Source organism: Arachis hypogaea, chromosome 13 (assembly GCF_003086295.3).
Source record: "Arachis hypogaea cultivar Tifrunner chromosome 13, arahy.Tifrunner.gnm2.J5K5, whole genome shotgun sequence".
NCBI classification, from domain to species: domain Eukaryota; kingdom Viridiplantae; phylum Streptophyta; class Magnoliopsida; order Fabales; family Fabaceae; genus Arachis; species Arachis hypogaea.
In genome coordinates this window covers 26,085,726-26,108,705 of record NC_092048.1, presented here as the reverse complement: position 1 = coordinate 26,108,705, position 22,980 = coordinate 26,085,726, and the positions used below count along the sequence as shown (strand labels likewise).

Below are 22,980 nucleotides of genomic sequence, written 5' to 3'. Positions count from 1 at the left end.
TTTTTAAAGATAAAATTGCATCTTCATTTCGTTTTCATTTTTTCACTCTGACAAAGTTTTTTATGTATCTTTCGTCACTTATAACGTAACAAATGAAAACAGTCACCAAGATGGTTGCTTGAAGGTCTAACATTAGCATAAGTTTAATAACAAAGAATGAATAAACTACCATATGTACCTATAAAAGATACGAACACTAACAAATGTACCCATCAAATAAGAAAACGACCATTGTATCCATAAAAAAATGGGTTCTGTGTGATGGAAATATCCAAACCTTAAAAAACTATTCAAAAATCCCAAATTGTCTCCATCACTACCACCATCATCCTCTCTCACTCACTCTCTTTCTCTCTTTCTCTCTCTCTTTCTCTCTATCTCTTTCTCTCTCTAAATATTCTTTCAACTCTTCGGTAAGTGTCCCAATTTCAAAAACTCAATTTCAAAGCCAAACCATGAAGCAGCATCCCCAAATTCACTTCACTCATTGCAGCCACCATAGGAACCATTGTGACCATAGTAGTAATACCAGGAACCGAACCTTCATCACTACCACCATTCAACAAAACCTCCTTAAACAGACCACAAATCTCACCAAAAAGTCTATTCTCCGAGAACATAAGCATAATCGAGTTCCACGAAACCAAGTTTCTTCGAGACATTTTCTCAAATACCTTGAACGCACTCTCTACAAACCCACACTTATCATACATAACAATAAGCGCATTTCCCACAAAAGAATCAGAGCACAGTCCTAGCTTCAAAGCAAGCGCGTGAAGCACTTCCCTGAGCTCCACCTCTATGAGCCCAATGCAGGCCTTGACAGCACACGACAGCGTGAAATTGTCCGGCAGAAGTCCTGCCACGGAAACCAATTCAACGAAGAGCAAAATGATGTATCGGTAGAGCACGTAGCTGCTGAAAAGCGCATTGTAGAGGAATATGTCTTTCTTATTGGGAAAATTGTGGAACACTGAGCGTAATTCGGAAGGTGAGCCGCATGCGCGGGGTACATGGTGATTAAGCGGGTGGTGAGATACTTGACAAAATTTGAAGGAAGAAGGAATCAAATGAAAGAATAGGGGAAAAGAAGGAAGGAAAAAGGGAGGGGATCGTCGGCGGGGCACTCATCGAAGAGTTTGAAGAAGAGAGAGAGAGAGAGAGAGAGAGAGAGAGAGAGAGAGAGAGAGAGAGAGAGAGAGAGAGAGAGAGAGAGAGAGAGAATTTGGGGTTTTTAAATTTAGAGTTTCTGTCATACGAAACCTATTTTTTATAGGTACAATGATTATTTTCTTATTTGATGGGTACATTTGTCAGCGTTAATATCTTTTATGAATACATATGGTAATTTATTCAATAAAAAATTTATGTTAAGATTTTAAGCAATTATCCTAGTAAATGTTTTCTTTTGTATTGTCGTGAGTGAAAAAGGATGAATAAAAGGTTGTATGAGAATGAAAAAAAAAATAAAGGTAATTTTATCTTTAAAAAATATTTAAAATCAAAAAATAATTTTAAAATTAAAATTAATATTAGGAACAATTTTAAATATAATAAATGTTAACAATATGACATCAGTTTGATGGGACAAGACAACAACAATGCTTTCCTAAAATTATTTGTCTCATCTTAGACTTATTAGTGTTAATGAGACCTGCCTAATAAAAATGTTGGTTTAATATTTTTGCTAATGAGTTTAATGTGCAAAACGAATGGTTTGGGCCTAATAAATTTTAACGATTTTAGTCTTTTAAGCATTAATTTAAGTGAAATATTAACTATAATATTAAAGAATATACAACGCATATAACCAAAATATTATTTGTTACTGTTCATGTGGATTATATAGTTCACAAAGAAATTTTATATTAGGTTCTGGGTTTCATATATATGGGTACATATTTCTTTTCAACATAGCAGAATAAACACGAATTAAAAGTCTCTTGGAATAAATTAATTTCAATAACCCAAATCATCCATATTGAATCACCAAAAATATATCATAATGCGGAAGTATATCTTTACTCACAAGAGTTAGAAATTGATGGAAGAATTTGGATCTAGTGGTTCTTTCGATCTTCCTTAACCAAAGCCTTCTATATTCCTAGGAGGCTGAACTGTAACTCTTTTGATGGAAAAAGAGTAACAAAGGCGGCTTTGGTATATTGGGGACTGAAACCCTGAATGCCTATTTATATTTGAGCATGGCACCCATTAAACCCTTAAACCCAAATAAAATAGTATCTAAAGTCCAAAAGATAATATATCTAAAATCTAAAAGATAATTATCTAAGGAACAAAAGATAATATCCGGTTTTATTCTCATTTAATTCCAAATCAAAAAGTAATAATGACTTATTCAATTTAGCATTTATAACAATAAATGAAATCACCATTATATAAGTCATTTAATTTGAAATAGCATAATTTGTGATTACAATTAATATATGTATTGCCCACAAACAAATTAGGAAATTAAAATAATTTACTAACAATCTCCCACTTGGGCTATACATATATTCTTTCTTGACATAATCACACTTTATAAACTTTATGCGCGCATCTGAATGCTATTTCTCTCATTACTTTAACAATCTGGTCCATCTCATACATTAGATATGGAACTACCGCAGCTTTTATCACATTGATTGCCGTGACTAAACCACGCCAATCACCATCCTAATATACTTAACGACATAGATCAAATTTGGATGAGTAATATGGAAATTACATGCCAAGTGATCTCATGCATGTCTATTTCCAGCTAGTCCAACTTTATTGAGATCAAACACAATACAAATATTACAAAATGAATATTTTACATAACATAAAATAAACCATCAATTTAATTCTGCAGAAAAATAATTCAATATCTGTCATAGGACATATAGCATAAGATAAACTCCCACTAAACCAAGGCATCACAAATATTGACACCCATCCGAGCAGTATGCTCATGAAAGACTTTAGGGATCAACCCCTTGGTAATGGGTCTGCTAGACTGCTAGCATATACTCTGTTCCTATATGTCCTATGGAAATCTGTTTTTCTTAAACTTTCTCCTTGACAACTAAGAACTTGATGTTTGTATGCTTCGATTTTGTCAAGCTCTTATTGTTATTGGAGTATAGTACTGCTGACTTATTGTCACAAAATATCTTTAATGGTCTTTCAATGTCATCTACTATATGAAGCTTAGTGACAAGGTTTCGCAACCATATGCCATGAAATCGGAATCAGAGTACCTAATGATCTCCAAATTTTCTGATCTCCGATAAGTAAGCATGTAACCTTTGTTCTCTTTAAATAACGCATTACGCATTAAACAGCTATCCAATGATTCATGCCTGGATTGCTCAAGTATTTACCCAACACTCCCACTATAAATGATATATCGGAACGTATGTAGACTTGAGTATACATTAAGCTCCCTAGTGCTGATGCATAATGTTTATCATGCATTGCTATCCTCTCAAGATCATTTTAGGGCATTGTTTGAGACTGAACTTGTCTCCTTTAGCTACGGGTGTGTCCATTGGTCTACATCTTTCCATGCCATATCTACTTAAAATTTTTTCGATATAGTTCTTTTGTGATCATCCAAAAATACCTTGAGAGCGATCTCTTAGTATCTCGATTCCTAATACAAAAGAGGCATCACCAAAATCTTTCATTTCGAATTTGTTCGATAGAAATTTCTTAGTTTCAAGCAACAAGCCTATATCGTTACTGGCAAGTAGAATGTCATCAACACGTAAGACCAAAAAGATATATTTACTCCCACTGAACTTATGGTATACACACTCATCTATGATATTTACCTCAAAACCATGAGGTAATGACTTGATGAACTTGTGATATCATTGACGGGAAGCTTGTTTGAGACCATAGATGGATTTTCTCCTTTCTCTATTGGATCTCCTTAGTGACACTTCTTGAGGTTGTTGAGTTTGCTGTATGGATTGGGATTGAGGAGGATTCTCATTATTTTCCTGTGCTGTAGCAGTATCTTGAGAAACAATGATATTCTCATTGTTCTCTTGTACTGTAATTGGATCTACAGTAGAATTCTCATTGTGCTCTTGTACTATAAATGTGTCTTGAACAATAATAGGTACAAAGACCAGATCATTGTCAGTTACAGAATCCTCATCAAAAGCAACATTCTTAATATTTCCTTCCCCCCAAACTCAACATCCTCAAGAAATCTCGCATTTTCTATTTCAAAAATAGACCTTGATGCAGGATTGTAAAACTTGTACCCTGTGAACGCTCAGCGTAGCCAACAAAGTAGCAACTAATTGTCCTTGAGTCCAATTTTCTTTCATGCGGCCTATAAGGTCGCGCCTCAGCTGGACATCCCCAAATATGCAAATGCTTTATACTGCGCCTTTTCCCAGTTCAAATTTCATATGGGGTTTTGTTAACTGCTTTGCTTGGCACCCTATTAAGGATGTACACTGCGGTCTTTAAGGCTTCTCCCCAGAGTGATTCAGGCAAAGAAGAATGACTAATCATACTTCTCACCATGTCTTTAAGAGTTTGGTTCCTTCATTCTGCAACACCATTCATGCTAGGTTTGCCTGGCATGGTGTATTGCGGAGCAATATCACACTCCTCTAGGAAAAGAGCAAAAGGCCTGGGACGTTGCTCACCTGAACCGTCATATCTTCCGTAGTATTCACCACTACGATCATATTTGACAGCTTTAATTTTCTTTCCAAGTTGAAGTTCAACTTCAGCTTTGAAAGACTTGAAAACATCCAAGGCTTGAGACTTTTCATGAATTAAATATAGATACCCGTAACAAGAGTAATCATCTATGAACGTAATAAAGTACCGTTGTCCATTCCAAGAGACAGTAAGGAATGGGCCACATATATCGGTATGTATCAGTTCTAAGACATCTTTAGCTCTCTTGGCACCTAATTTTCTTTTGTTTGTCCTTTTTTCCTTTATGCACTCAATGCAGACTTCAAAGTCCGTCAAATTTAGGGGTCCAAGAATTTCATTCGACACGAGCCTCTGAATTTTCTGTTTAGAGATATGACCTAATTTGTGCCATAATGATGCCGAATTCTCATTTTGTTTTCGTTTTGTACCCGTTTGTAATATTTTATTATTATAGGAATTTAAGTCCAGCCTATATAGATTATCCACCAAATGACCAGAGCAAATATTATTCGAATTATAGAAGAGATTAACTTTATTGTCTCCGAACGAACAAAAATAACCTGATTTGTCCAAACGAGAAACAGAAACTAAATTCCGTTTAAATGACGGTACATAAAATGTCTCTAATAAATCTAAGTAAAATCCACTCGTGGAACATAATCTAAAGGTTCCTATAGCTTCGACTGCAACTATATTGCCGTCTGCCACATAGATGTATCTTTCAGCATCACTTGGCGGTCGGCTCCACAGGCAACCCTTCATAGTAACACTTACATGAGCAGTAGCAGCTGAATCTACCCACCAAGTATCAACAGGTGCATAACTTAAACTAGTCTCAGAACAAACGAAAGTAAGAATTATACCCTTCTTTACACGTCAGGTGGCATATTTGGTACAATCCTTTTTTATGTGTCCCACCTTCTTACAAAAGAAACAGGTTAAAACTTGATCGTGTTTCTTAGCCTTTTTCTGCTGAGAAGGCACATCCGCAATGGTATTATGCTTTCTTTTATACTGAGAAGATGAAGCTATGTGAGCACTTTCAATCTTATCTTGCTGTAGCCTCTCTTCTTCTTGCACACAGTGAGATATAAGCTCATTTAAGGACCAAGTGTCCTTCAGAGTGTTATAACTCATTTTAAATTGCCCAAAGTGTGCAGGAAGGGAAATCAAAATGAAATGCACGAGTAAATCTTCAGACAGCTCTAACTTTAGTGCTTTCAATTTTGAAGCAAGATGAGACATTTCCATAATGTACTCCCTCATGTTCCCTTTACCTTTATACCTCATGGAGACAAGTTTGCTCAAAAGACTACTTGCCTCCGCCTTTTCATTCTTAGTAAAGAATTTTTCAACATCTTTCAGGAACTGTTTAGCATCTTTATCCTCAGTAATTGAGCCCCGAAACGCCTCAGGAATTGAGCGTTTCATGATCATAATGCTCATTCGATTGGATCTCTCCCACTTCTCTATTTTAATCTCATTGAGATTTTTCGGAGTGGAAGTGGGTTTCTCCTCTCGAAGAGCTATATCTAGATCCATACAACCGAGGACAATCTCCCCGGTATCCTTCCAAACTTTAAAGTTTGAACCATTCAGCATAGGAATACTGCTAATTTGTGCAGAAACATTGGTAGTTAAAGCCATAGTTTCTGGTTTAGAACAAATAAACATGCAGTAAACATTAGTCAAATAATGGAAAAAAATCCATATTGAGATATCTAGAACAACATTAATTTTCAATCTTTGGATAGAAAAATTAACTGTAAGTGATAGTCTCATTGCAGTAATCAAATATTGTCAAAATTCCCGTCACACATTAAGCATTTCTTTGGACCGACTTAATGCGCACATGGAAACTTAAACTTCGCAACCTATTTATTACCGCATATATTTTCTATTAATTGGCAAAACAATAACCTTCCTTTGGGCCGATTATTGACCGCATAATTAATAGAAAATAAACAAAAGTGTGCAATGCTTATTATTTGGCCAAACAATAAACTTCCTTTGGGCCGATTATTGTCCGCATAAATAATAAGCATTACTTTATTCTTAATTAGTTACCCAAACATGTATTTACCATGAATATGTGTATGTAATTCGGCCAAATATAGGCCTTCCTTTGAGCTGACCAATATTCGCATGAATTACATAACATCACATTCCTTATGTTTTGAATAAATCAATTTTCCCAAAAGAGGCTACTTTGGCAGCATAATGTTCAATCAATTTATTCTAAAACCAAATCTTTATAAAATAGATGGGGATACTAATCCAAATTGTTACCAGTTTTTTTATGTAACAAAAAAATATTTAAATTCCAAAAGAAATTAAATCTTAATAGTATCCTTTTAGATCTTTAAAAAAAAAAAAAAAACATAATTATAACTAAAACATATTCATGTATCAAAGGAATTTTTTTGATCCATTAAAATTAAAATTAATCATTATATATAAATTAAGTGCCAAATTAATATCGTATAATTATATACATATATAAATATACCTTTACTGTATAACCAAACAATTAATGTCCATCAACATACATACATATTAGTATGTCTTTAATCATAAGTTGAAAAACATAATGCATCTGTAGACATATATATATATATGACACACGATGCACATGGAAACAATTTCACAAAGCTTGCAGCAATTTTATATGTAATGTAAATAACGCATATGTATGTATATTGATCGAATAAAATAAAATTAAATATTTTTAATGATTAAATTATGGATGGCTCTGATATCACTTGTTAGAATAAATTAATTTCAATAACTCAGATCATCTATATTGAATCACCAAAAATATATCATAATGCAGAAGTGTACCTTTATTCACAAGAGTTAGAAATTGATGGAAAAATTTGGATCTAGTGGTTCTTTCGATCTTCCTCAACTAAAGCTTTCTATATTCCTAGGAGGCTGAACTGCAACTCTTTTAATGGGAAAAGAGTAACAAAAACGACTTTGATATATTGAGGACCAAAACCCTGAAAGCCTATTTATATTTGAGCATGGCACCCATTAAACTCCTTAAACCCAAATAAAATAGTATCTAAAGTCCAAAAGATAATATATCTAAAATATACAAGATAATTATCTAAAGAACAAAAGATAATATCCGGTTTTATTCTTATTTAATTCCAAATCAAAAAGTAATAATGACTTATTCAATTTAGCATTTATAACAATAAATAAAATGACTATTATATAAGTCATTTAATTTAAAATAACATAATTTGTGATTACAATTAATATATGTATTACCCACAAACAAATTAAAAAATTAAAATAATTTCCTAACAAAGTCAACATTGTCAATTATTCATCAAAGTTCCTAAATATATATCTGAGTTTGAGGTTGTCTGGAATCACTTCACATAATATGGACGAATATGAATGTCATACATTATTAAACAAATACTAATATACTATATTAAATAATATGTACGTGAGTTTAATCACAATAATAACAAAGGACTCGATTGCATAATTAATTAATTAACCAATATAATTTATATAAACCATGCATATATGGTTTTATTTATTAAAGCCATATGTTTGCATAGAAGCATATGGAGCTGCAAAGATGTGATAAAGCACCCATATTTATTAAAGCCATATGTTTGCATAGAAGCATATGGAGCATACAGAGAGATTATTGAAGTGATATTAATGCGTTAAATTTAATTTAATATTATATATACTGATATACATGTTTACTCTAAACTAATTAAATTTATGAGAAATATTAGAGAGCCATTAGAATTATTATTTTTAATAATTATTTAATTATTAATTTAAATTTTTTAGTTTAATTTTTTTAGTCTAATAATTTAACAATATATTTTATTTTATACTTTTAAACAATTATGAGGAGTAAGAGGAATAAGATTCATAGTTTGATGCTTAAAGATAATACTTGATCAAAGGATGAGAATATCCTTAAAGCAGAAGTTAACACGTATTTCTAGTGATTGTTCTGTTTTAGAGAGAATGTGATAATTGATGGTTTGAAGAATATCCCTCTTCCGCAGCTTAGTCAAGATGCGTGCTTTAGATAATTCTTAGGCGTTGAGTGCCCATTTTTCTGAGAGTTTAATATTGTACCTTTCTTATTTACTTCTCTTCTCCTGATTACTTTAAAAACTAATCCTAAATGCACAATAATTCTAAAATAACTTCAAACATATTATTAGTCATGAAAACTTCATTAAAAACGTAAGAACTTCAAATTAAATATAAGAAAACTACTTAAAAAGATATGAAAAAATTACTAGAGATGTCAAGGTATCACAACACCAAATTTAAAACTTTGCTTGTCTTCAAGCAAAAAGATGGATAAACATAGATTATTTTAGTGATAAGAATTGAAGAGTTTATCAATTCAAGTCTAAGTTGGATATTTAAAATAGAAAGTGAGGTTTATAATAATCCTTATGATCACATGTGGATTTTTTTTGTCTTGATAAATCTTGCATACTTAAGAATTAAGAATATTCAAAAACTCAAATCAGGATTATATTATGAGAATTCTTTTATAATTTTATGACCTTAAAAGCATCTTACTTTTCAAAGAGTTTGACTTTTTTTTTTAACTGGGGTGGATGCTTGAGATTTTTTTATTCTAAGTATTTTGTCTTAAGAAATCTCTTAATATAGGTTTTCAATTGATAATCTCGAACTAGTTGACTCAAGTTATCGGGTGATAAAGCACCCATCGGATCTAATCACCCAAGCCTCTCCTCGACACAATCAACACCACAAGTACATAACTATAAAATCTTTTCATTCATCCAGACATAAGTGCCCAAAGCTCCCTTGAACAGTTGAACTCTAAATGCTTTATCTCAAGGCAACTCTTAATATAGGTTTTTCAATCGATAATCCCGAATCAGTTGGCTCAAGTTATCGGGTGATAAGGCACCCATCAGATTCACTTACCCTAAGTTTCTCCTTAACATAAAAGCATCACAAGCACATAATTGGACTCTAATCATTGGTTCTTAGAGCCTTAATATTCTTCTGCCTTAGTGTTCTTCTGTTTTTGATCTCTCTCTTCGTCTTTTTTTTTTTATGTGAAAAATCACTACTTCATGGTTTGGAGCTTGAATTCTCATAATACTTTTCTAGATTTTTGTTTTTGAAGATTCTATCTCCTTTTCCACAAGATTCCATATATCTTGGGTCCATTAATATAATCATATACTTCTACTAGTCCCTCACTTTTATTTTAATCTCCTTTTTATTCGTCAATTCTTTTCATTTAAAAACTCTCTTTTTACATAAGCAATTTGTTTACCTTGCTTGATGACTGAATTACTTCAACAAACCAATTTCGTTTTTTCTATTCCATCTTTTTTGATGACGCTTCAGTTTCGTTTTGGAGGGAAGGAAACTCTGATTTTTGTAAAGGAGTTAGGACAATATATAGTAATTTATGTCTTTCAAAAAGATTTTTAATAATAATTTAAAATTTGTAAAACGACGTCGTTTTTATGATTAGAGATTTTTTTGTCTTTGTAAATTTTAGCATTCTTCCAGCATGACACCATAACAAATACCTGGATATTGTTACAACCATGTCAGTCAATTCTATTTAATTTGTGAAAGATAAATAGACAGAAGAATAAAATTATTTTTTGTTTATAAAAATTAAAGACTATTTTATATTTAAATTTCGTCAAAAATATATTTATCAAAAACTTAAAAAGACAGACTTTTTAATACTTTTTTCAAAAAAAAAATTCAAACAAACCAAGTTCAAGCAAGCATAATATCACAGTAAATTTTAGAAGGTTAGATTTAACAATGTTTGTATAGTTTTCTAGAGTGTTTGAGAATACTCTAGATGATTCCGGAACGTTCTAGAATGTCTTAGAAGGTCCCGGAATATCCTAGAAAGTTCTAGAAGATTCTGGAAGGTCATAGAGTATTCTAGAAGAGTGTAGATGTATAATCTAGAAACATTTAGAGAGTTGTGGTAGGATAGATATTTGTAAAGAAGGTTCTGGATGATTAATCTGGACCGTTGATTAGATTTAATCCTAACCATCCATTGAGGAGGTGGATGGCTATAAATAGGGGTGAGAGTTAGAGTTTGTGTGTGTGTGAATCATTTGTAACAAACACTTGAGCAATAAAGTGTCCTTCTACCAAAGCTTCCTTTCTCTTGTGTTCTCTTGTATTCTTAGCTTTCTTGCTAAGTATTGAGGGTTAGGTTGAATTGGTCTTAGCTCAAGAGGTTGAGTAAGTCCGAGTGCCGACACGATAGCGTTGGAGTGTGTCCAAGGCCGTGACAATTTGGTATCCGAGCAAGGTTCGAGAGGGAGCACAAGTCGCTTGTGGGTATGGCTTATAGTATCACCATGGAGCATGTTGAATCTAAAAGGGGAAGGAATGCTATTCCTTCTCAATGGGGAGGCAAGAAGGTCCGTTCTTCAAGTGAGCCTAGAGGTAAGGACTCTAACTTCTTAGAAGAGAGAGTTTCTATGTTGGAGAATGTTCTATCCTCTATGGATGAGCGTTTCCAAAGGATAGAACATGATAAGGAGACCCTCGAGGCTCACGTGTTAGGAGAACTAGATGCTTTCAAAGAAAGCATGCTCCAAATCGAAGAGAAGCTTGAGAATTCCTTAAAACTATTAGAGGAAGTTCGAGTTTGGTTCGAGGAGGCAAAATCTCGACCAACCATTATAAGGGAGACGACAAAGATTGATCTCCCCAAGCCAAAGGAGTTAAAGGGCGTAAGGGACGCTCGCGAAATGGAGAACTTCCTATGACAAATGGAGAGGTACTTCGAAGGCCAAGGTGTGGTCAAAGAAGCAATAAAGGTACGCACTGCAGCTCTCTACCTTTCTGATAATACTACTTTGTGGTGGAGGAGAAAGTGTGTAGATATGGAAAAGGGTATTGCAACATAGCCACATGGGAAGACTTTAAAAGGGAGTTGAAAAGACAATTCTTCCCTAAGAATATGGTTTATGAAGCAAGGAAGAAGTTGAGGGAGTTGAAGCACAAGAGTATGATTAGCGAGTACGTAAAGGAGTTCACTACTCTTACGCTTTAAATCCCCAACTTAGCATTAGAGGATGCATTGTTCTTCTTCATTGATGGACTCCAACCTTGTGCAAAGCAAGAACTACAAAGAAGGAATGTTAAGGATGTCGATGAGGCCATCGTGGTGGCCGAATCACTCACTGAGTATCATAGGGGATACTCTAAACTTAAGTCTTCCTCCAAGCCTAGTTTCGCTAAAGGTGGGGGAGACAAGGGGAAGAGTTTCTCAACCAAGAAGGAAGGAAAATACTCTTCAAAGAAAGAGTACGAAGAAAAGAAGAAGGCTTTCGTGCCCAAAGGAGGATGCTTCGTGTGCAAGGGACCACACCAAATGAAGGATTGTCCCAAGCTAGAGACTTTGGCATCTATCGCCGAGGAACGAAAAGCTCAAACTCAAGTAACTGAGTGTGTTGGATCTATCCAACACATAAATGCTGTGAAGGGCAAAGAGGCAAGCACTGCAGAAAAGAAAGGCTTGATGTATGTCAAAGCCTTTATCAATGAAAAACCTGTCATGGGATGATCGACACTGGTGCTACACACAACTTCATCACGCCTGATGAAGCAAAGAGGCTTGGGTTGAAGATTATCGAAAAGAATGGCTGGTTCAAACCCGTGAATACCAAGGGTGAACCCCTTAAAGGAGTAGCAAAAGGGGTTGAGATGACTCTTGGTTCTTGGAAGGGACTTGTGGATTTCTCAGTAGCACCCATGGACGATTTCAAAATAGTCATCAGGTTTGATTTGCAAAGGAAGGCAAATATAATACCTATGCCATACTACGGCATAGTATGCGTCATGGAGAAAGGCTCTCCATGCATGGTCCCTACAATCTTAAAAGCTGGAGGAATCCCGATGTTTTCGACCATGCAACTCAAGAAAGGTTTCAAGAAGGGGGAGATGACGTCTTTGGCTCTACTACAAGAAGAGTCGACATCTGAAGGAGAAGCTATTCCCCCTAAAATCAAGGAAGTCCTTGAAGAAAATAAGGATGTGATGCCTCCCGAGTTGCCAAAACAACTACCACCTAGGAGTAACATGGATCACAAGATTAAATTGGAGTTAGGAGCGAAACCACCTATCTCAGCACCATACAGGATGGCAGCCATTTCTATGGTTGAAGGAGATATTGTGCATACCATCAAGGAATGGTTGCATCACGATCCATTAGCCAAGAAGTTGGTGGATTTGGCTAGAGAAGGTAAGACCAAAAGATTTTGGCTAGAAAATGACCTTCTCTACACTAAAGGGAGAAGATTATACGTCCCTAAATGGGAAAATCTAAGAAGAAAATTAGTGAGAGAATACCACGACACCAAGTGGGCTGGTCACCAAGGTCAGCGAAGGACCTTGACACTCATTGAATCTTCTTATTATTGGCCTCAAATGAGAGATGAAGTGGAGAGCTATGTGAAGACTTGTCTTGTGTGCCAACAAGATAAGATTGAAAACAAGATACCAAGCGGGTTGTTGGAACCTCTGCCTCCATCAGAGCGACCGTGGGAAAGTGTCTCTCTAGATTTCATCTCTGTCTTACCGAAGTCCGAGGGGTTTGGATCTATTCTCGTGGTAGTGGATCGATTTTCGAAGTATGCTACCTTTATACCTGCCCCTACTGACTGCACTGCAGAGGAAGCAGCACGACTATTCTTCAAGAATGTGGTGAAGTACTGGGGATTGCCTAAGAGCATCATTAGTGATCGAGATCCACGCTTCACAGGATGACTATGGACAGAGCTGTTCAAACTCCTTGGGTCGGAGCTTCATTTCTCAACAAACTTCCATCCTCAAACCGATGGGCAGACTGAGAGAGTGAATGCCTTACTTGAGTGTTACTTGAGGTATTTTGTAAGCGCTAATCAGAAGGATTGGACAAAACTCCTAGACATTGCTCAGTTCTCATACAATCTGCAAAGGAGTGAGTCTACAGGGAAGAGCCCATTCGAGATTGTGACTGGACAACAGCCGCTTACACCTCATTCTCTTTCTTCCTCTTACTCAGGGAAGAGCCCTGGAGCTTATCATATGATTAAGTCATGGGAAGAACAAGCAGATGTCACTCGTTCTTACCTCGACAAAGCTGCCAAGAAGATGAAGAAATGGGCAGATAATAAGAGGAGGCATGCAAGCTATCAAGTGGGAGACAAGGTAATGATCAAACTTCTTCCACAACAATTCAAAGCCTTTCACAAGGTTCATAAGGGCTTAATCCGCAAATACGAAGGGCCATTTGAGATCATTGGACGTGTTGGGGAGGTTGCTTACAAAGTACAACTCCCTCCCTCTATGAAGATCCACCCGGTCTTCCATATGAATATGCTTAAACCATATCATGAAGACCAAGATGAACCGAGTAGATGTGACTCGAGTCGTGCTCTGCCTGTGGTGATTAGATCTTTTGATAAAGAAATCAAAGAGATCTTAGCTAATCATGTCGTACGACGAAGAGGAGTACCACCAAGTATCCAATACTTGATCAAGTGGAAAGGACTCCCGATAACCGAAGCTAGCTGGGAAGCTCATGAAGATCTGTGGCAATTCCAGGAACACCTAGAGCGCTATCATGAACAGAACGCGATAAGGACGTCTACGCATTAGGTGGGGGAGAATGTCACGGTAAATTTTAGAAGGTTAGATTTAACAGTGTTTGTATAGTTTTCTGGAGTGTTTGAGAATACTCTAGATGGTTCCGAAACATTCTAGAATGTCCTAGAAGGTCCCGGAATACCCTAGAAGGTTCTAGAAGACTCTGGAAGGTCATAGAGTATTCTAGAAGAGTGTAGATGTATATAGAAGTATAAGGAGTGGTATGGAATAATCTAGAAACATTTAGAGAGTTGTGGTAGGATAGATATTTGTAAAGAAGGTTCTGGATGATTAATCTGGACCGTTGATTAGATTTAATCCTAACCATCTATTGAGGAGGTGGATGGCTATAAATAGGGGTGAGAGTTAGAGTTTGTGTATGTGTGAATCATTTGTAACAAACACTTGAGCAATAAAGTGTTCTTCCATCAAAGCTTTCTTTCTCTTGTGTTCTCTTATATTCTTAGCTTTTTTGCTAAGTATTGAGGGTTAAGCTGACTTGGTCTTAGCTCAAAAGGTTGAGTAAGTCTGAGTGCCGGCACGGTAGCATTGGAGTGTGTCCAAGGCCGTGACAATAACACTCCGTTTGTTTCATGTGTGTGTCTTGCCAAGACATGGACACAGTGGGGCGTGTCTATTGTTTGGACTGTGAGACACAAAAATAAGAAGGACACGCTTACACACATACATACACAGAAAACATGTATTTCATGTCTCAGTAAAATGGTGAGACACGGATTTTGGACGATGGACACGGATCTATATCAATTTTTTCAGACAATTTTATCCTCATTCATTTTCTAAAATTCCAAATGTCTCCCCTGTTTGATTGAAACCCTAACCAGTGATAATTCCTTCTGTATACTGAATTACTGACAGTGGCTCTTGAGAGCGAGAGAGGGAGGAACAACATAAGCTCTATTGTGTTCTCTTTGAAGTTCTGAATCTGTAAGTTGCTGCTCTTCCAACTTCCCTTCTAACGCACCGTTTTAGCTTCTTTGATTTGCAAAGTTTGCTTGCATCTTTATAATTTTCTAGCTTCAACTATTGTGTAGATTTTTTTTTTTTTTGTTCTTTTGGGTGGGTGGAATCTGATTCTGACGTGTGGAATATAGGAATTTGAATTGATTAATTGGGTTAGAAGAGCGGGACTTGGTTGAGTTTTTAATTATTGTTTCTTAATTGGTGAAAGTTCAATTATTTCTCTTCCTCCCTTTTTCTCACTTTGCATGTGGGCCAAATTCCATTCCTTCTTAGCTATTGAAGTATTGATTGGTAGGAAATTTTTAAATTTTTTTTTTGCGGGTGCATTGCTGTTAAATGCTTAAACCACAAACTCAAGATTTAAATAATTTTCATGTGTAAATATTATAGTGTAAAAAAAAATTGGCGTTAACTCCATGAAATCTCTTTTTTGTTCTGCATCATCTCATATGTATCACTACCGCAAATCGTCTCTTTTTTGACATGTTAATTTACAAGTCTGGATGTTATTTCATTGTGATAGTAGTTAAAGTTAATTTTTTCTTAAAAAGTTATCAATCACATGTCTCAAAGCATTATTTCTTTATTTTAATTAATAAAAAATTACATATTAAAACTCTTAATTATTTTTCAGCTGACATTTTTATTGATATGTATAGATTTCAATCATATCTTTTCTATTTTGTTCATAGCATTTAAGCCGGTTGGTTGGTTACTTAAGTTTGAAATCTATTAGTATGCTTTGAACTTGATTATGTGAGCATATGCTTATGTAATGGGTGTTTTTCCTATTTTTAGTTTAATTGAGTATTTTTTCTATTTGTACAAATTATTAGAGTTCTTCATTTATATATTTACTTGTTATTGTTTCTTAGGAAGTGATGATGGATCGTTCTGAATAAATTAAGCTATGTGTTGGATATTACTGGATTATGAGAATACAATTTGACACGTTAATGCTGCTTTTATTAGTCACTTTATATATGTATTTTAGGAATAGAAGGCGGAGTCATTCTTCGATTGGTCGAAGAGTGGACACACTGCCATTAAGGCGAGATGCATTAGATAATATCATTGGGGAGGGTGGAGATAGAAATTGCATATGGGAGTTAAGAATGAGTTTGAATGCATTTGCAACTTTATGTGAATTGCTACAAATTCAAGGTGGATTAGACGAAGATGGTCATGTTAGCATAGGCGAGCAAGTAGCTACTTTCTTAATCATATTAGCTCACCATACCAAAAATCGCAGCGTACAAGTCAGGTTCTATAGGTCTGGTGAAACTATTAGTAGGTATTTTCACAAGGTATTGTGTTCGATTTTGCGTGTCCAAAGTATCTTATTTGCAAAGGCAGACCCTGTACCGGAAGATTGTGTAGATCCCAAATGGAAATGGTTCAAGGTAGGTCGTGTATGTAGCTCCAATTTTTATTAGTCAAGTTTACTCTGCGTGTAATAACTTTTTTTTTTTTTTACATTTGATAGGGTTGTCTAGGAGCATTAGATGGAACTTATATAGGTGTCACAGTCCCGAAGAGTGATAAATCTAGATATCGGACGAGGAAATCTAGAATATCAACCAATGTCTTAGGAGTTTGCAATCGGAACATGAATTTCGTCTATGTCCTTAGTGGTTGGGAAGGATCGGCATCTGATTCAAGGGTACTTAGGGATGCTATTACTCGACGTAATGGCTTGAAAATACCTATTGGTATGTCTAAATTAATCTTTTCAAAAGAATAATAACTATTGTTTATGAGAATTAAAAATTATTTCTTATATTTTTCCATCCTTTTAGGGTGTTATTACTTAGTGGATGCTGGCTATACCAATGGGAGAGGATTTTTATCTCCTTATAGAAATGTTCGGTATCATGTGAATGAGTGGGTTCAAGGTCATCGGGCACCACAAAATTGTCTAGAGTTATTTAATAAGAAGCATTCTTCGGCTAGAAATGTAATTGAGCGGTGCTTTGGGTTTCTTAAGAAAAGATGGGCAATTCTACGAAGTTCTTCGTTCTATCCTATAAGGGTTCAAAGCCACATTATTATTGCTTGTTGTTTGTTACAAAATTTTATTCGTATGAACATGGATGTTGATCCCGAAGAAGATGCAACTCTTTTGCCAGAACACATACCCGTAGGAGATGATACTATAGTTGATGAAGCTGACACAATTGATGTTGTGAAAAGTAGCCATGAGTGGACTCAATGGCGTGAGGACCTAGCAACCGAGATGTGGGAAATATAGAGAGGAGAAGGTGGCGCGTAGAGTTTTTATCTTTGCTAGTTTTGTCATGTTTGCATTTGTCCTAGACGATAAATTATTGTATTTGAATTCATGTGAGTTTTTTCTTCGTGCAGTATGTATTTGCCAACTCGGATTCATAATTTGTATTCTAATTAAACATATAATTAAGCAAGGGTTTGTTTTAATTGTTTCAAGAGATGTCAAAATTCTAGACTAGTATTGAAATCTTTGAAGTATGTTAATATTGTGCTACTGATTGTTTTAATTGTACTGCAATTATAATTTGCTGGTAGTACTTTTTTGCACTATCTTTGGTAGTAGATTTCAGTTTGTTGTAAGTAATTCTAAAGATAATTCTAATACCATTGAACTCTAATTTTAATAGTACTTATGCTTCCATGGTTTACTTTATTTGTTATTGTACATAAATATTATCTAGCAGCAAATGGTCTCCACACCCCGCCAATAGACTGAACAAGAAACTGAACAATTCGTTGTGTTCATGAAGGAATTGGTTGTTGAAGGCAAGAGGGCAGATGCCGATCAATTTAAGCCAGGGGCATTTCAAAAACTGGCGGACAAGATGAATGAGAAGTTTCCTAGATGTGGTCTCACTGTGAAGCACATCAGAAACAAACACAAGCGCCTGAAAGAAAAATATATGTTTGTGGCTGAGATGTTAGGTTGTAGTGGTTTTGGGTGGAATTTTGAAAAGATGTGTGTTGAAGTGGATAGTAAACAAGTATTGGAAGCGTGGGGAAAGGTGTGATAGTAATTTTACGCATTTAATCATGCTTCTTACAAGTACTTTTTAATTCTCATGTAATTGTACACTTTGTTTTATGTTGTACAGGGTCGCAATGTTACACTCTACACTCCAGGCAAGCCATTTTCTTTGTTTGAACATCTTGAGAGCATTTTTTGCAAGGATAGAGCTACTGGTCTTGATGCATGTAGTGGAAAAGATGCTGAAGAAGATGTCACACCGGGCTCTAGATTTGCTGCGGCCACAGCTGGTGGGTTGGGTTTAGGCGGAGACGATGTTGACATGGAGGACTTAGCAACTGGCGAGAGCGAACTACCCAATACTTTTTCAACCTCATTTGCTTCGTCAAGTGAGAAAAATCAATGACGTCACACTGCAACTAGAAAAAGCAATGATGCTACAGTCCTATCAAACTTAGCTGAAACTTTTAAAGCTGCGGTTGAGGATCAAGGAAAGCATGTGCAGGTACTAGCCAATGCAATGTCTGGTGTTAATGAGCAAGTGAATCTTGGCCGAACGCTGAAGAGTCTTGGTTTTAACACAATGGAGATCGTGCAAATTGCAAAGAAATTTGTGCAGAATCCAAAATTGAAGGCAACCTTTTGGAGTTTGGACGAAGAAAAGGCGACATTCGCATGAGATATAATGGAAAACTTTTAGTTATTGTTGGGTGTAAATGGTGGTCTTAGTAGTTAACTTATTATGGTCTCTTTTGCTAAAACTTATTAGACTTTTCTGCATTATGTTGTTTTTTCTTATGCTAATCAAGTGAAGTACACTAGCTAGTTTGCAACTCCTTTATGCGTGAATAGAATTTTATTCATATTGTCCAATTTTCTGTGTTGATTTTCTGCTATTATGCAACTATGTTATCCATCAGGTAAATATTAATCGTATTGTGCAATTTGCACTTAAATTGTGCAGTCCTACTAAATTATATTGAATTCTGCATTATGTATATTAGGTTTCTGCACTTAACTTATTTATTAGGTGAGTGTGTGCAACTGTGCACTTAAATTTCTGCAAAACTACAAAATTCTATTGAATTCTGCAAATTTGGAATCAAGTCTTGCTTATAACTTGTGTTTTCTTAATCCTGTGTTGATGTTTATAACCTAAATTCTTAATTTCTGCACTTATATATTTGTGCAAATCATACAAGATATAACTTCAAATACTATTAGCAAAACAAAGAAACAGAACAAACCAAAGTAAACATCAAAGAAACAACTTTTCATTGAATTTTCAATTCATATAATTTCATTACAAAAGAAGGACCCAGCAATCAATTATGTATTTGCTAAAGCTAAACCAAGTTTACTCTTATGCTGTTGTTTGTCATGATTTATTGTACAGATACAAAGCCAAATATCACAAAGAAAAAAATACAACTTTCAAAGTCTATTAACATTCCCAACAGCCATCATAAGTTACTAGCACTTTGTCTTCTCCTCTTGTAGTTTTATTCTTTGAGATTTTCTTTCTTTGTTTGCTCCTTATGCATTCTTAAAGTCATGCTTATCTGAAATGGGATAGATGTAATACAATAAATTGAACAGTTCACAACTAAAGAATTCAATAACAAAAGAAAAAGATAAAATTCACTCCTCTTCAGTACTTTATAAAGATAAAGCAATTTCTTTACTAATAGTATGATGAATTCATTTAAGCCTTTACTCAATATTTTCAACTTGGATTACGAAATGAATTAAAATACGATTCAACAATGTCCAAACTGTGATGATGATCTCTTCTTTAAGATGAGGCAGAAATTGAGATCACATCATTGAAATCAGCAAGGCACTCAATTGGAAGGGCAAGGAAGGAATTCATGAGAAAATCATCAATTGAATCAACTTTTGCCACACCAACCAGCATGCAATTTCCCTCTTCATCCAATCTCTTCCCTCTTCCACTTTTCATGTCATCCTTTGATTCTTCAGATCTCAAGGATGTCATCACCATTAGAGGTGGAGCCTTGTAGATACTCCCAACAGAAAACAAGAACTTGGCCTTGAATTCAAAATCAACCTAGCTTGTTACAAAGATGATTGTAAGAATTTAAACTCAATTCCCACTATTGATGTAAGAATCACTATGCCATACATATAAAATTCTAGAGTTCAAAGATTGTAATCTCCTATAAAATTAAATTGGTTACCTTACCAGATTCTCGGTTAATGGTTCCTTGGAATGATTCTGGGACTATATCAATCTTCAAGAATGGGGGTAATGGCAACAATCACACTCACGTATATATAAAATAAGAGTTATCTACTTAAACAAGTCCTATGCGTAGTGAGGTTAATTAATTTTAAATATTTTTTGTAATGAACTTCAGCTAATTGTAGAAAATTTTTTTATGTTTTGCGGTCTCCACTCTAAATGAGTCATACAAGATGCAATAGCATTTTAAGTTTTCAACCCTTATCAGGATAATTTTATATCCATTACACTTTGAGAAGCAATGAGAAATTATTAATTTTGTCACTAATTCACTTTCACGACACCAAAATGCATCAGATGCTCTGTAGAAAATAAGAAAGAAACATTGATAGGAATACAGAGAAAGAGAGTGACACCTCTAGAGTATTTCAACGGTAATGAATAAAATCCAATATCAGCACACGCGCTCTCCATGGATGAGCAATACTTTGTGAACAACATTGGCTAAATGGACCGCAAATAATGACAACCACACAAAGATGCACCTAGAAAATATCCACCAAACAGCAAAGAAGAAGGAGGCTAGAAGAGAGATATTTGTGGGTAGGGGTGAGGGGGAGAAACCCTCGAAGCAATTTGCAAGTTTCTGAAGTAGGTTTTTTTTTTAATTATTTGATTCTTATTTTAAATTATAGGGAGAAAACTGTCTTTTACTAATTATGTAGTGTCTTGTTCTTTAAAACAAACACAATATTAGACACTTTTCTAATGTCATGTCTATTAGGTAGCGTTTGTTTTCGGGGGCAGGACACGGAAACATGGACAACACTTGTTTAAAAAGGGTTTGGAAGCAGAGACATGAACAGTGGACATATTGTCTCCGAGACAGTTTTTTATACTTTTGTGTCCACTCTTTCACGAAGGACAATGATGGACACGAGATTTGGAATAGTGGACACGGACAATTTTATAAATTTTGTTTTCCTTTTTTCCACTATTATCCCTTCTTATTTTTTCTATTGCGTTGTTCAGAGATACTTTTTTCTTCCTGTTCTTCCTCTATCTCTTTCTTTTTCAGGTACTCTCTCCTTTCTGTAGAATTTTTTATTGGGGGTAGATAATTCTTTTCTTTTTATCGTTTTACTTTAATACTATTTTAACCTTATATTATATTATTTGATTTGTAATAAAAATAATAACAAAATTAATTAATCTTAAAATTTTTGAAAGATAAATATTAGCAAAAGTAAAATTAATCTTTTAAAATGCTAAAAATAATTTATAAATTGTAATTGATTTTATATAATTTAAAGAAAAACCAGTTTTTAGATAAAAAAAATTAGTTTTTTTTTTTAAATAAAAAGAGATTTTTATATGCAAAAACTAATTATTTTTTCATGTAAAAATGGATTTTTTTTAAAATTAATTTTTTATTTAAAATTAATTTAGTTTATTAACTTAAACAAAATTTTTTATTAATCAAACTCAAATTTAATTAATCTTAACCATATGTATTCTTATATATTAATAATAAATTTTAAAATAAAATAATTATATTTATAAATTTTATTTTAATATAAATACTAATATATTTTTTTATTAAAATTTTTTGCCTCTTCAAATATTTTTTTCAAGTTCCGTTTATACTCCTACGTACTCTCATTTTTTATTAAATTAATTTGTATTGATGTAGAAAATTTGGAATCACAGGGCTATTTTAGTCATTTCATATAATATTTTAGTCTTGTATATCCAAATATAATATTAGACATTACATTAGTGTTTTGTCCATCGTATCCAAACACAATACACAAAAGATAATTTTTAGTGTCTCCATCCTATTGTCTCCGTTTCAGTGTCATGTTCTGTCCTGTCTCTAAAAACAAACGCAGCCTTATATCCAAACATCATACACAAATACAAATATTTTATGTCTATATCTCAAGTGTCTATGTCTTAATGTCTATATCTTAATACATACACAAACCAAACCCAACCTAAGCCTACATCTAAACCAGAGAGTTCCAGTCACCCAAAAAAAAAAAACCAGAGTTCCTGTTAACCCGGTTCGACAAGTCTGAGCTCTTCTCAGAGCATCTCCAATGGAGAAGCCCAGCTACTATTCGGTCAGAAAAAAAAGGAATTGGAATCGTTGGAGAGAACTAACGTGAGTTCCTTCACGTTTTTTCAAGAAGAGAGAGAAGAGGGAGTCCCTCTGAATGGAGACTCTCATTAACCAATATATGTTTGCCAAGTGGCAAGTATAATAAAAAATAAATAATTATATTATATAATTAAATAATAATTAATTTAATAATAATTATAATGACTAATTAAATTAAATATTAATATTTTTATTTAATTAATAATTTATATTAATTAATTAACTAATAATTAATTAAGTAATTAAGTTATAGCCAATGAGTTATAGTTCAAATAGCATAGTCTCCCCATACTCAATTAAGAGGTTGCGGGTTCGAGT

The 22,980-nt window shown here is 34.3% G+C and overlaps 2 protein-coding genes and 1 long non-coding RNA gene across 3 annotated transcripts; 1 reads left to right on the top strand and 2 right to left on the bottom strand.

The window, feature by feature from the left end:
• Positions 1 to 428: 428 nt before the first annotated feature.
• On the bottom strand, positions 429 to 1,131 carry LOC140177507 (pentatricopeptide repeat-containing protein At1g18485-like). Its single transcript, XM_072210625.1, has 2 exons — positions 1,128 to 1,131; positions 429 to 1,039 (listed from the first exon to the last, which is right to left on the bottom strand). The coding sequence occupies exons 1-2, from the start codon at positions 1,129 to 1,131 to the stop codon at positions 429 to 431; spliced, it is 615 nt and encodes a 204-aa protein (XP_072066726.1).
• An 11,652-nt stretch (positions 1,132 to 12,783) lies between these two features.
• Positions 12,784 to 17,566, top strand: LOC112735830 (protein ANTAGONIST OF LIKE HETEROCHROMATIN PROTEIN 1). The gene is made up of 5 exons (XM_072210624.1): positions 12,784 to 12,946; positions 16,191 to 16,206; positions 16,310 to 16,718; positions 16,802 to 17,027; positions 17,115 to 17,566. The coding sequence occupies exons 1-5, from the start codon at positions 12,784 to 12,786 to the stop codon at positions 17,564 to 17,566; spliced, it is 1,266 nt and encodes a 421-aa protein (XP_072066725.1).
• Positions 17,567 to 19,544: 1,978 nt separating this feature from the next.
• Positions 19,545 to 21,179, bottom strand: LOC112737784 (uncharacterized). The gene is made up of 2 exons (XR_011869501.1): positions 20,915 to 21,179; positions 19,545 to 19,854 (listed from the first exon to the last, which is right to left on the bottom strand). It is a non-coding gene; the product is annotated as an uncharacterized lncRNA (long non-coding RNA).
• Positions 21,180 to 22,980: the final 1,801 nt, after the last annotated feature.

Excerpts from the sequence above, each read along its gene's own strand:
- LOC112735830 (XM_072210624.1), top strand. The coding sequence starts at position 12,784 with ATGGATCACAAGATTAAATTGGAGTTAGGAGCGAAACCACCTATCTCA. Across the intron at positions 16,719-16,801 it reads CCAAATGGAAATGGTTCAAG|GGTTGTCTAGGAGCATTAGA; the intron begins GTAGGTCGTGTA and ends TACATTTGATAG. Across the intron at positions 17,028-17,114 it reads TGGCTTGAAAATACCTATTG|GGTGTTATTACTTAGTGGAT; the intron begins GTATGTCTAAAT and ends CCATCCTTTTAG.